The sequence below is a fragment of the Filicampus tigris genome, chromosome 21 (genome assembly GCF_054856515.1).
Source record: "Filicampus tigris isolate MCC_2025a chromosome 21, RoL_Ftig_1.0, whole genome shotgun sequence".
In the NCBI taxonomy this organism is placed as follows: Eukaryota; Metazoa; Chordata; class Actinopteri; order Syngnathiformes; family Syngnathidae; genus Filicampus; species Filicampus tigris.
The window spans coordinates 12,701,148-12,714,498 of NC_141237.1; the positions used below are offsets into that span (position 1 = coordinate 12,701,148).

A 13,351-nucleotide genomic window follows, 5' to 3' on the forward strand; every position below is an offset into this window, starting at 1 on the left:
ATTACTGCAAAAATAGTACTAACAGAGGCGCATCTCAATTAAGATGTACGAACCACTCACCACGGTGCTGCCATAATAATGAGGTCCACCTCTTCAATTGAATTACGGAAATAAATTATGTTTCCCATGGTGGTGTAATCTACTGAGATGTAGCTCTATAAAGTAGAAGATATTAAAGCCTGTTTTGATCGACACTGTCGCATACATGTATTCCACTTTCAATGTGGTTGTAGTATACTGTGGGATAAAAATGTACCGCATCATACTGACAAGTCTCTCTAATATTTTAGTTACCTTTTTATCTTCAACACGACTTATATATTGTTACAATTTTGGATGGTTTTATTAGCAGCCAACATTTTTGCATCCCTCCGCACTAGGTAGAACAATTATGGTTTACGGTGATGTAACCTGAATTTGCATGTCAAAACATGCCCTAGTCTATTACTAACCTTTAGTGTCAAAATTCTACTTCTAGTGTAAAAGGGGTGCATTAGCCCTACGTTTAGTTAACACTGCATTAAACTTGGCGTGTGTACCAAATGAAGCAAGTGTCCAAGGAGATGATCTGAATGTGTAAAGACTCAACACTCTTAACACGTATAGTGTCTGAAGCAGCTTTTAATTTATGCACAGCAACACAAGCAGACGTAAAAAAAAAAGAGTTAGTTGCAACTGAATCACTGTATAACCTAATATTTGGTTATGAACAAAAATGTCTCTTCTTGATGACTGAACTTTATCTTGCAGTACACGGGTAGCTCTCCAGTTGGCAAGGATAGTTTGCTACACTGCATCTGTACAGTAAATACCATCAACATCCTGCTCCCACAAATACAAAGACAAAAAAAAGCAAACACTGTTATCTTTTACATTTTTTTTTCTTACAAAAAATACAAAAAGTATTGTGACTGAATTGGTGCAGGCTTATGTGAATACTGCCAGTTACTTTTCAGAATACACTAAGAAATTCTTCTTTTAACACTTGAGACAAATGTAAAAAAAAAACAAAAACATTGCAAAACAAAATTGTACGCAATTGATTCAATCACTTGTTGCATGAGTCTTTAACAGAAAAAAAACTTGACTACAAATATCTACATCCTGATTCTTGCGAGTCATCTTGGAACGAAACGTGAAAAAAACAAAAACAAATGGAATGCTGTCATGCAAACTGAGACGTCAGATGTGTCATGCAAAGCCGATTTTGTGTGCCTCACTATAAATGCAGCACTTTCCACGTAGAGTCACAGGAAAGTTCAAATCGATTCCCCTTTCGTGTTTGTCGAGTTGTTGGTCAGTGGGAGACCCAGTCGTCCATTTCCCGGAAAGGGAACTGAGCTTTCCGAGCGTACCGCAAGGCACCTGAGAGAGTGGGCCGCTCCCTCTGTTGGCTTGGCGACGTGTTCACGTTTTCGCTGCCAGAGTCTCAGAGCGGACGGAGCTGCCCGACGCGTGGTTTCACGAATCTCAATTATATACGGAACACAAAATAATTCAGTCAGGATGAGAGGGCAGGAATTTGGCATCTTCTTGTTTAATAGTCGTCGTAGGTGTTGAGGTCAGTGAAGTATGCGTTGGTGTAGGTCTTCCCGGTGAGCTGTGGGTTGAAGTACTTTTGCCGTTCCTCCAGAATCAGATTGTTTTTGTTGAAGGCCTGCGCGAGGAAACAAGAAAGGGACCAGTCAGTGTGCTCTCGCTGTCCTTTTCATGATTAAATAACTATTCAGCTCAGAAATGGGAAGGCGTGTCAGGGGCTGCACTGAAAAGACCAAAATAGTGACCAAAACCAAACAAAACAACCTTTAGCATTGTATAAAAGATTGAAAAAATGTCACTTTTTTTCTATAATTAGTAGGATTATTAGGATAGAATTATGGAATTAGAACTTTTCTCGGATGTATACTATCAAAACTTTTCTCATGTTATCCTGTCTTGTCTTACTTTTGTGTTCATATATTACAATTTATTTCTGTAATATTACAATTTCAACTGAAAACAATTACATTTGAACAAAATCTTTTTTCATTAACTTACCATCAATTTACAGGTTTTGGATTATGACTCTTCTCTTGTAATACAACTCGATTCCTCTAAAAATGTATTTGTTGTAGAAATGTCAACTTGCGTCTTTTTCATGAGCTTTTTCCTTTTCCTTTCTTTTTTTCCTCATAAAACCATATTTTTTATTGTCATTGTATGATTTCATTTTCTTTCTTGTAATAGGACTTTTTACAATGGTAAAAAAAACATTTCTCATAAAACTACTTGTCATATCTAAAGTTTAATCTACCATATTTTCCGGACTATAAGACGCTACTTTTTTCATAAATTTTGAACCATACGGTTTATATAAAGGTGCGGCTATTCAGTGGATTTTTCTTCCGCTAGTGGCGCTCTAACCGTAATTAGAAAAAAAAAAAAAATCAATGCAACAAAGAATATGCTTTTTCTTTACGGCCGACAAATTACAGTTAATTATTTTCAAATCCTCGCCCCTTCATCATGCAACCCACACAAAGAAGCTCGTATGATGCAAGTTTTAAGTTGAAGGCCATCGATCTTGCTATCAAGGAATGAAATCACGCTGCTGCACGAAATTTTAGTGTCAATTAATCTATGGTGGGACGTTGAAGGCGGCAGCGAAAAGTGAAATGAAGATAAGTACTGATTATTTTCTCTTGGTACTGTTCTATTTTAATCAGCAAAGTTGCTGCCATGTTAAAAGGCACAATTAGGAAAGAATCTGTTCAGGTATATACATGTATATTTACAGTTCAAAACCATTCTGTAAATGCAGTAAATTTTTCTACATAGATGGGTGCGGCTTATAACCCGGTGCGACTTATATATATCGTTTTTTCATTTTTTTTTTTTTTTTAAATGTGTGGCTATAAAGGTGCAGCTTATAGTCCAGAAAATACTGTATTCGTGACTTCATCATAAATTACTGTGATTGTCAAAGGTCCCTCTTGAATTTTGTTCTCTTCATTATTTAAATGATCTTGTAAAATTGTGTTTTCTGGTAATACTGTGACCTTTTGTCAAACTGTCTTTGTTGTGATTTTAATTGCATTTTTTTGAAAAAGTATAACTTTAACCGCATGATGTTATTACATGATCCTCAACTTTTTGTTTTTATTCTTTTCAGTGTGGCCCTAAAAAAATGAAGTCAAGCAACTGAAAGGCATGAAATGAAACATCCATTTTAAAAAAAAACAACGTGTTGTTGTGGTTGGACTGTTTACTGTGCATTGGTCTCTGTCATCTCTAACAACCAGCATCAGCCATTTCTAACCCCTTCTGGTAATTTTATAAGAATAAATGAATTTTAACAGTCAGGACAGTCATGGGGCTGTCCTCTTTGTGACCTTTGTAAATATGGAATCAGCTTTGGAGCTTCGTACAACATCAGCAATTTGAGGAGTTGGTTGTGTTTTGTTTGTGGTGGACTATGTGCTGAGGGGCTGCGTAATTGAACCCTCGATGATGCTGCATATACCGCCGACAGACCGACATTGATAGGGAACGAGGGCACAGTGCGAAAAAAAAAGCTTATTTATTTGGCTTCAGTCCCGTTATGTGATTTGTACACAAAGGAACGTAATCAACACGTTGTTGGCCCCCAGGGACACTTCTACTGCATCCCTGCAAAAGAGGCCCCTTGATGGCTCCTTCACAGCTGTGCTCGAGTGCTAATGAGCATTTTCCCACCTAGAAAGCGCCGACTGAATGATTGTCTGATTCCCAAGAATTAAGCATTCGCAGTAATGTGGTGGAAAATGTACCGTGTAAATGATGCTATTGCGATCCTAAATGTACCGTTTGAATGCAGACTGAACATTATCGCATTGTACTGCTGCAAAAAAGTAGGACTAAAATGCATTATTTGAGGAAATAATGTCAAACTGGATCAATTAACATAGGGCAAGAGTAGTTTGCAATGAAGCGATACAACAAGGACAATTGAAATAGCTCAATAGAACGAGCAACACAATGGGCTATTTCCTTTTTGTGGCCATAGATTGAAAGTTTGTACATTTAGCAAATACAGATGATAAAAAGTCTACACAGCTCTCCTAAAAAATGAAACCACCATTTCCTGTGTTTTTGTTTTGTTTTTTGCTTTCCAGCAAAAGCCTGAAGGTTGACCACGGCTGAACTTTTTGGTCATACTGGCAAACGGTATTGCAAACAAAACAAATTCATCACCAAAAGAGCACCATGAACAGTTCAGAAGAGCAGTAAGTGAAGCAGAAAATCTTCAGGCTTCTGCGAAAGCAAAGCCAAAACACAAATAAGCCACATCTGAAATTGATCTGGGGCTAATTAGGGGCAGTTTAAATGGTGGCAGGTGTGCGCTGACTCCTGTTAACATGAGTTTGAACGTGATTCGTTAATTCTGAACACATCCCAAGTATAAGAAGGTGTTCACACTTGTGAAACCACATCATCTCAGTAATTTATTTTTTTATATTCCCCCTTGACTTATTTTTTTTTTATTCATTTAAGTTAGACATGTCTTACATGGAAATCCTTTCTTTTGGTCTCCTTTTTTATACATCGACTGTAAATTCATTTTCAATCGAAGTCAAATGTTTTCTTACTCTCTTATTATAGCCCACACACACATAGACTTAATTTCTTCAAATTAGTTATCGGTGCCGGACACTTTCAGACCCTCTTTTAAACTTTTCGTTTAAATAAAATAAAAGAAATATATAAATAAATCCCTGGGGTTGAATGGCTGGACTGTGAAAAGCCATACAAAAACGTTTTTGGCACCGAATGAGCTAAGATTAAAGCTGTAGCTTCAAGCTATACTGGCATTAGTGATGAACAGAGGAGCATTTGAAAATGCAACGATACATCAAATGAAACACAAAATATGACACAACAAGAGAGACAAACATGCAAACAGAGGCAATCGCAAAGAGAAGTATAATCTCACAAGCTGTGCAGGGGAGAGGAAGGGAACGCGAGTCCTTCATGATGCTCGGGAGAAGGGTGGGGAGGGGTCTGAGCATGGGGAAGATGAACTAGAGGCTGTACTCCAACCTGTCACGCACAGGAAGTGCCACGAGAAGTGCAAAGGACACGGTGGGGGTGGAAGAGGAAGTTTCGGTTTTGGTCGGAGAATTTGTTGGGGAGGGCCCGGGGGAAAGTGGGGGGGAGGGAGGGGGTCGACAGGTGGGATGTTGTAGCGAGGTCAGTGGTTAGTAGAATATCTCCAGGCCCCGCATAGACACGCCCATGTTAGCAGAGACAGGCTGGTGCATGGCGGGCTCGTCCAAGGGCAAGAGAACCGAAACGTCTGGCTGCAAGCAGAGGAAGGAAACAACACCAAACCCTTTGCTTCATTATTATTTACTGGACACCATGTGACCAAGTAAGACCAGAATGCGGTGCCTGCTTTTGCTCAGGATGATGTTGGTGCTTTGAGGACTAATAACCAAATGTGAGCTCTGATTGTAAAATACAACATTAGGGACTCATCAGTCTTACAAAAGGAGGCTTATTCTGTCTTTGTATATTTAATAATTGAATCCATTTAGAAAGACAGGCACGACACGCCTGAGGAAAAATAATGTTCATTCTGTTCATTTTTTTTTTCCTTTATTTTTGGAATATGATGTGGACTGCCTGTATTAATATCCGCCTCCGACTGCAAATGAACAGAGCGAATTATGCTCCCGACTCTAATTGCATGACAGATGAATGCTCCTGACACCTTCATGCCTTGATGAAATTACACTCAAAGAGGTTTGTGCTGAGCCAAAGGATATGTTCTGCCAAACAATATTCACTTTTTTAGTTTCTAAAATGCTTCTTACGTAATAATTTCCAATTTTTCCAGGGCATCACTGCGGATCCAAAATGCAGCAAGGTAACAGATTATAGAGAAGGATAAAGGCTGGGATACGTGATTAAACTACATGGACAAAGGTTTTGGGAACAGTTTGTGGAAGGTTTGCATTGCGGCCCAATTGAATCTTATGAGTGGGTAAGTTACAAAAACAAAAAGCATCTTATAAAGAATACAGGCCTCAACTGCAAGCACATTGGAAAGGAGCTCATAAGACGGGCCTTCTTATTCATTTCTGTAAACATAACTGCAAAGGGGCTTGCAACACTTTGTTATAAGCGATACTTCCACTAAAAATGAAGCGACCTGAGCGCTAATTTAATTACTGTCTGCCTGACCATGAAGTGTATTTGCCCTGTTTCCACCAAGCAGTAAGCGCAGTATGGTACAACTTTTTTTTTGGCCTTCAAAATGAGTATGGCAGCACTTTTTCCACATGCTCTATCTCAGTTGTACTTGGCAATATTTCAAAATAGAAACATCAACAAATGTTATACAAGGCAAGACTGACAACAGGACAGGAACAAACTGCCGTTTCAAAGTGGAGACTGTGGAGTTTTCAGAGCGCAACAAGGTTAGCTACTTTTAGCGCGTCTGCTCGAATGACACGGCCAGGACGAATACGCTCGACTAAAGAGTCAAGCAGTGGTTTCTGCTTGGCACTCATTGAACTCATACAAACCAGGTAGTAGAAATTGTACCCCTATCGTGACTCGACATGACGAGGCTCCCTCCCATTGGAGTACATGTACCCAATGGGTGGAGTTTCATTCTCCCATGAGGTTGAAAAATAACAGTCACTTCTGTTCTCCAAGAAAAATATTATGTCGATTTCCTCCATTGCTGTATACTACAATAACAAGGCGAAATTAATTTACCTGCTTGGTGAAAACGTGGTTTATAAACGCATGCCGAGCCGAGGCGAAATCCCACAATAATGCTCTGGATGGGTTGAAGAATGAAGTAGTACCACCCGGTGACATTACTCAAAAGTTGTCAACAAAAGGGGAGATCTCCAAGACACAGTGTGAGTGTTCCCTGACGGCCCTGAGGCGCATGAATATATTATGAGAAAGCAGAACTTTGACGCCGACATAGAACAAAGTGACACAGTGAGACGCCAGAGGAGCACATGAAAAGAAATGCACGCAACACTTGTCAATCTGTTACAAGGCTAGAGGGTGTCAGCACCCTACAGGTGCTAGTGTGACAATCGGAGTCATGCGGCAGGAAGTGTACTTCATCACAGTTAAACGGAAGGGAAAATATCGAGTGCAGACCTTAATGGCCTCCACGGTGTCGTATTTGTCCAGTTTGTTGATGTGGTTGGTGATGCTGGTGTTGAGCGGCGCGGCGGAGATGGGGTGGATGACGGTGGCGTCGTGCGACTGCTGCTGGTAGTGCTGGCAGTACGAATACACCAGCAGGGTGACCAGACATCCCAGAATGGAGCTGCTGAGCCCCACGGCGATCATATGGAAGAGGTTGAAGTCTGAATGGTGGTGAAGAAGAGAGAAGGGGGGAGTTGGTAGCCGAAGCTGCAAATCACACGGCTATAATGGCCTTAGTAGGGCCCAAGAATTTCGGTAATGGGAAAGCCTTCTTGGAATCCTTCCATCCATTTCCTATCGTGGTTGGCGTCGACCAAGGGGCGAGGGTACGACAGCCATTTCATTCCCATGATGCAATTTTAAGGTATTAATCTAAAAATAGTTACGAGTTATTATTATTTTATCTATGGCGTGCCCCATCAATTTGACAGCTCCACTTAATCTTATGCACGTTGTGATGGGACAGCGGCGCCGGGTTTCCATAGCAACCAGCGGGCGTATTGAGAAACTGCTGGTCACTGTGATCTATAAAAAAAATCTTATAGAGTAGAGGAGTAATTACATCTGCTTCAAAATATTGACGTGTCTGCAGATGAATTGCTCGACTGAGACACAGCGAGTCAGAGTAAAAAAAGTCCCCGTTTGGTTTGAAGCCGCTATTCCAGGGCTTGTATTTTGACTCCAACTACAGAATTCGCCCAACGTAGATGAATGGGAGATGCTAAACTGTGAAGATTTTTTTTCATTTGACGATCATTTCAAGCAAAAATTGGGATCAAGGGCCTGTTCATCGCTGCTCGTTATTCGTCCCTGACAGACAGCGATGAACACTGTTGTCATTTGTAGTAAATGCCACGCGCATAAAAGTCATCTTTGTGAACCACTTTACTACCAATACCTGCCTTGTTTCCATTGATGAAATTTCCCGACCATAAGAACACATCAAATTATTGAGGTTGTACTTTGGAGGTGTAAAATTGCCCTGCATCAGACCATCAGGAAAAGTAACATTTGGCAACAAACGTTTATGTTAGACACAAACACACAAATGTTACCAAGTGTATCGGGGTTTAGCTGGATAACTAATAGATGGATAGAGCTATACTTTCTTCAACTCGTGCGTGATTGAATGCCACTTAGAAGACATTTATCACTAAATATAAATATCCAGCATCCTTTAAGTAGTACGCATCTCCTGGTTGGAGGCCATTACCATCATTAGATACATATCGTCACTGTCATGTGAAAAACACTTAGCTCCATTTTTTTTTTCATTTTCTTATTTTTACCTGAATCATGTTTACGCGTTACAGAAATCGCACTAAAGTGAAAGTTAAAAAAGTTTCCAAAATGGGAGGTAAGTGTTTTTCACAGGACAGCGACGATATGCAATATTGCATAGATTTGAAAAAAGTAGCAAATCATGTCAGTGACTGTCAAGAGCTTTTTTTTTTTTTTTTTAATACATATGACATCGGTGACAGCAACAATTTTGTTGTGAACTATCATTTCGTGACTGCCAGCTGCCAGTTGTGTACCGACACACACAGCGTGTTTGTGCACATCTTATGAACTCCGAGCACTTTCATCTGCATTCCTGCAGCTGTTGCAGAAGTAAACATGGTTAAAAGAGATTTTATTGATCCCTTCAAACTGTAACTGTGTAGCTATGGTACGTTTTACTCAGGATTTCTGCACCTGAATTTTAAGTGCTACTGCAGTACATTACTGGAGGACATATGTGTGTGTGTGTGTGTGTGTGGTATAGCATGTAATTACGACTACTGCAGTGAGATATTATCAGATCAGCATTTTCCTTCATTTTTTTTCTTTTTTTTTTTTTTTTTACAGTGGGATTTATATTCATTTTACCAGAATTGCAACCTAATACTGCATATGTAGGCTTCTCTCTCTCTCTCTCTCACACACCTTCAACTACACTCACACATTTATTACCTCCACAGCGTCTCTCCTCCTGACTGGAGCGTGCAATGGAGACTTCTGATAAAACGGGGAAAAAAATAGCAAAAGGTATCAGAATTAGGCCTGGAACTGGCACAAACACACCCCTGCTCGCGTGACAAATCACACCTCCGTTGGCGAATGCTGAGATGAAAGCTGCTTTCAATATGATAAAGATTACCGAAGAAACTCTGCAAGCTACAATCATGGCCGTGGCGGCACCTGGAGTGTTTTATGAAAAGTAGACGTCCTCATTAGAGAAAATGAAGTACAAAACATTTCTAATGCCCCCTAATTGACAAGCCTTCCCATTAAAGGCGATTTATGATGAACGAAAATGGGTAATTCTGGAAGACTTTTGCTAAGTATTATGTCCTTGCTAATTAATACAGAATGCTTTAAAACCTTTGATTCAGCTAATTGTTTACTTTTGCGATTAATGGAAGTGCTAGTTAGCATGGGGCTCATGAATAGTATGAAGCTTTAGACTTAAGCATTAAAATTGCTGTAGTTGTTTATGACTAATACTGTATTTTTAATCTCGTTTTAATGATCCGGCTGTGAAAGAAACCAACGTACGTGCGTGTTTCATGCTACTTTCTGCCAGTAGCAATATGGCTATCACAGCAGATAGCAATATTACTGTCTCAGGAAAAACACTGCGTGGACATTTGGCTTTGACAAAGGTGGCATTTCTTCTACTTTTTAGAGACTACTAGAGAATTTGCCCGCCTCGAGTGATCTCAGAGCGAAATCTCACCTTTTACATCATACAATGCCCAGAGTGAGATAAATAATGTATGTTCTGATTACATTATTTAGATGACTGCTGTGGGCCTATGTACGCCACATGGATCCTCTCTATGCATTTGTCTATGAATGTGCGTCTGTGTGAATAGTACCTGGTATAAGGTTGGACTCAGGAGAGCACGGCCTGCTCTCACTGCTGTTTCCTGAGCACTGATTTCCAGTAGGAAACAGGACATCACAATGACGAACACGCAACTGGGCTCCTCTGGAGTCGCACTGGGACCACTGAGACCAGCTGGACCAGCTCTCTGTAAACAAAAATGACGGTAAATCTCACAGCTGTGTAGCACTGTTTGTGTGGGTCCTTGGTTATCTATTAGTCATGCGTGACTGACCTCCACAGGGCCTAGAGTGACTGAAAAGAATAAGCAATGGAACCTGTGAGAGATGTGTGTTTGTGTACGTGTGTTTGGGTGTACCTGGACAGGCTTGAGTGTTGCATAGTGCCTCCTCAGTGTGCAGGCCAAGGCAGATGTCCCCTCCGTAAGCAGGCGGGGGGTTACTGCAAGTTCGAGTTCTCATGTAATGTCCGCCTCCACATGTCACAGAGCACTTGGACCATGAGGACCAGCAGGACCAGCTTCCATCCACTAAAGGTAGCAGAGGAACAAATAGGAGATCCTTTCACTCTATTATGCAGCCAATTTTTCTTACACTATAGGGAAAGAGATTGGAATTGCATATTCTCCATGTGTCTGTGTGGCTTTTCCTCACACATTCCAAAATTATGCATTTCAGATTCATTGGAGACTCCATTGTTCATAGGTGTAAATGTGAATGATATTTCATCTGTATACACCCCTTTATTGATTGGCGAGCGGTCCAGTCTACTCGCCACTCAGTGGGAAAGGCTCCAGCTAACTTGTGACCCAAGTGAGGATAAACCTTTACGGAAAATGGATCCATCGATTATGAAAAGGCAAGGCAGCTATAACACCTAGAATCATTTACAAACAAACTCCTGGTCTGCTTGGAGCAAGCAAACCTACAATCCGGATATGTTTATCAGTGATTGATTTGATATGAGTGCTGAAAGTCAGGTATCACCACCAAGGTTTCTTACTTGGTCTTTGGTTTTTAAACACAGTGGCTCCAGGTGTTTTCTAACAGCAATCCACTTTTCTTTATTGCCAAAAACAATTACCTCCATGTTTTGTTCAGCTGAAGGAAATGTTCATTCATCTAGTTGTCAATTTGCTCTACATAGATACACAGCATGTTAACTGAACTGCTGTTGATAAATATAGCTGTGTGCCATCTGCATTCCCATGATAGCAAACATTGCCGTTCTGAAGCATTGGACACAAAGGTAACATATACACACTGAACGAAAAGGGTCCAAGGATTGACCCTTGAGGGACCCCACATGTCATGGCCATTCAATCTGATTCAAAACTTCCAATGGTCACAAAGTAACGCCTTTCCTTAAGTAAGACCTAAAACATTTTAGGACTGTTCCATTTAATCTCACCCAAGTTTTAAACCTGTTCAACAATATGTTATGATCAAGTGTATAAAACGCTGCATTTATATCTAACAAGATTAGCGCCGACACCTTCCCTCCATCAGTGCCCAATCTTATATAATTTAGCACTTTAATAAGAGCTGTTACTGTACTGTGATGAGGTCGGAAGCCTGATTGGAATTTATCAAAAATTCCATTTAGAGTTCAAGATTTTGCTGAGATGATTATAAACCACTTTCTCAACAATCTTGGATAAGAAGGGAAGGTTTAAGATGGGCCTATAATTTCCGAGCAAGGAGACATCCAGCATTCTGTTTTTAGAAGTGGCTTGATGGCAGCCACTTTCAGGGGTTGAGGACGCTCGCCTGCCTGAAGTGAGCAGTTGATTATTTGCTGTTACTCTGTTAGAACTTTAAACGGATTTCTCAATAGTTTTGAAAAAGTCAGATGGCATTGATTCAAGACAGCTAGTTGATGGTATTAAGTGCTGTACAAAACCGTTATAGATTTTCGACCCACTGCATCAAATTCTGTCATGGTAATTAAATTATTCCTGGGTGATTGGATGGTTTTGTGATTTTGCTGGTTTGTGACTTGGTGGATTGTACTTTTTGAGTAAAGTAGCAGACAAAAAGGCTCCTCCCCCCAATTACCTTACCCATAATAGACATCTGATACTCTCATCTGTTGAATAAACAAATGCCCTTGGTTAGTCACTATATAAGGAAATCAGGTATTAGTACTTCCACTTTAACCCCACCCCCCAACCCTCCGAAACCCCAAAAATCTTGTCCTCACAATGGATTAGTATTCACAGCAGGTAGTGAATTTTGGCTTCAACAAATCAAAACAGATTGTTCAGGAACATTGATTCATGTTGCAGTTGAAAAGGAGCTCCTCCATTTTTTTTTTTTTTCAAGAAGAAACAGAAAGTGTGAAAAATTGTGGTTGTCTTTGCGGTGTGTGCGTGTGTGTGTGTGTTTGACATGACAGGAAGTATGCATCCTCCAGCTGTTCCAGATAACTCCAGACACCCCTGAACTCATCCATTTCTTCTTTTTTAATTGAGATAAATGAACCATCGGGATCCGTGTTGCTCTTCCTTTGTACCACCTCGTGGAGCAAATCCTGGTTACAACATCAGTTTTCTTACAAGCTCTTTTATTAAACTATTACTTTACTTATTAGTACTATTAAAATTAACTTTTCTATGGAATTAAATAAAACAATGAAAATTTAAACCTGCATACTTTAATAAAGACTCACTACAAAAGCAGCATTTAAGGTAATCAAGTCCCCAAAAATCTTTACAATATGTTCTATGCACCCTCCAGTAGTCTAAACACAGTATTCTGATTTATATTACGTTTGCGGAATACAAATTAAACAAAAAAAACAACCAAAAAAAAAAATCAACCCGAAAGTTTTTGACTTGACTTCCCTTTTAACAAAGGCTGTTTGAGAGCACAAACATTTTAACAATGTTTATTATTGTGGTTGTAAATGATCATATAGAGGTCTGGTTTTAGTATTTGCCCATTTTATGTTGCTAAATATGGTAAACCAAACCAAAGTACAAACATACAAACATATTCTACGTGTGATTACACTTTGAGACTGTCAAAACTGAGCATGATTTTATTTGCAAAGTATTAGCTCTCATTAGAATGTGTTGATGTGATGTTGAGGGCAATAAGAGATTCGGAAATTCCTGCCAGACCAAAAATTAAGCAATATGAGGGAAGACTGGAGAATTACAAGTAAGTTAATATCGTTTGCCAATCATACGGATAAATCAGAACCTCATTTTGGCAGAGAGTAATTCCCTTTTCAGAAGCATCTGAAAATTGCTTTTAAAGACCCACTGGTGCTTGGCAGCTCTGTGCAGGTAATTGAAGATGCCGTTGCTTTTGTCAT

At 39.8% G+C, this 13,351-nt stretch overlaps 1 protein-coding gene across 6 annotated transcripts in view; it reads right to left on the minus strand.

Annotated features, from left to right (window-relative positions):
* Positions 1 to 603: 603 nt before the first annotated feature.
* The window catches only part of sema5a (sema domain, seven thrombospondin repeats (type 1 and type 1-like), transmembrane domain (TM) and short cytoplasmic domain, (semaphorin) 5A), a 136,732-nt gene continuing 123,984 nt past the window's right edge, over positions 604 to 13,351 (minus strand). For 5 of the 6 annotated variants that reach the window (XM_086020966.1, XM_086020968.1, XM_086020967.1 and 2 more), the window contains 5 exons: positions 10,389 to 10,559; positions 10,062 to 10,217; positions 9,154 to 9,198; positions 7,147 to 7,358; positions 604 to 1,657 (listed from right to left, as the gene is read on the minus strand). In XM_086020966.1, the coding sequence (XP_085877092.1) occupies positions 1,538 to 1,657; positions 7,147 to 7,358; positions 9,154 to 9,198; positions 10,062 to 10,217; positions 10,389 to 10,559 (704 nt within the window). In that variant the 3' untranslated portion in view covers positions 604 to 1,537. Of the gene's footprint in view, positions 1,658 to 4,951; positions 5,319 to 7,146; positions 7,359 to 9,153; positions 9,199 to 10,061; positions 10,218 to 10,388; positions 10,560 to 13,351 lie in introns of all 6 variants that reach the window. The other variant, XR_015084291.1, reaches the window with a different exon arrangement.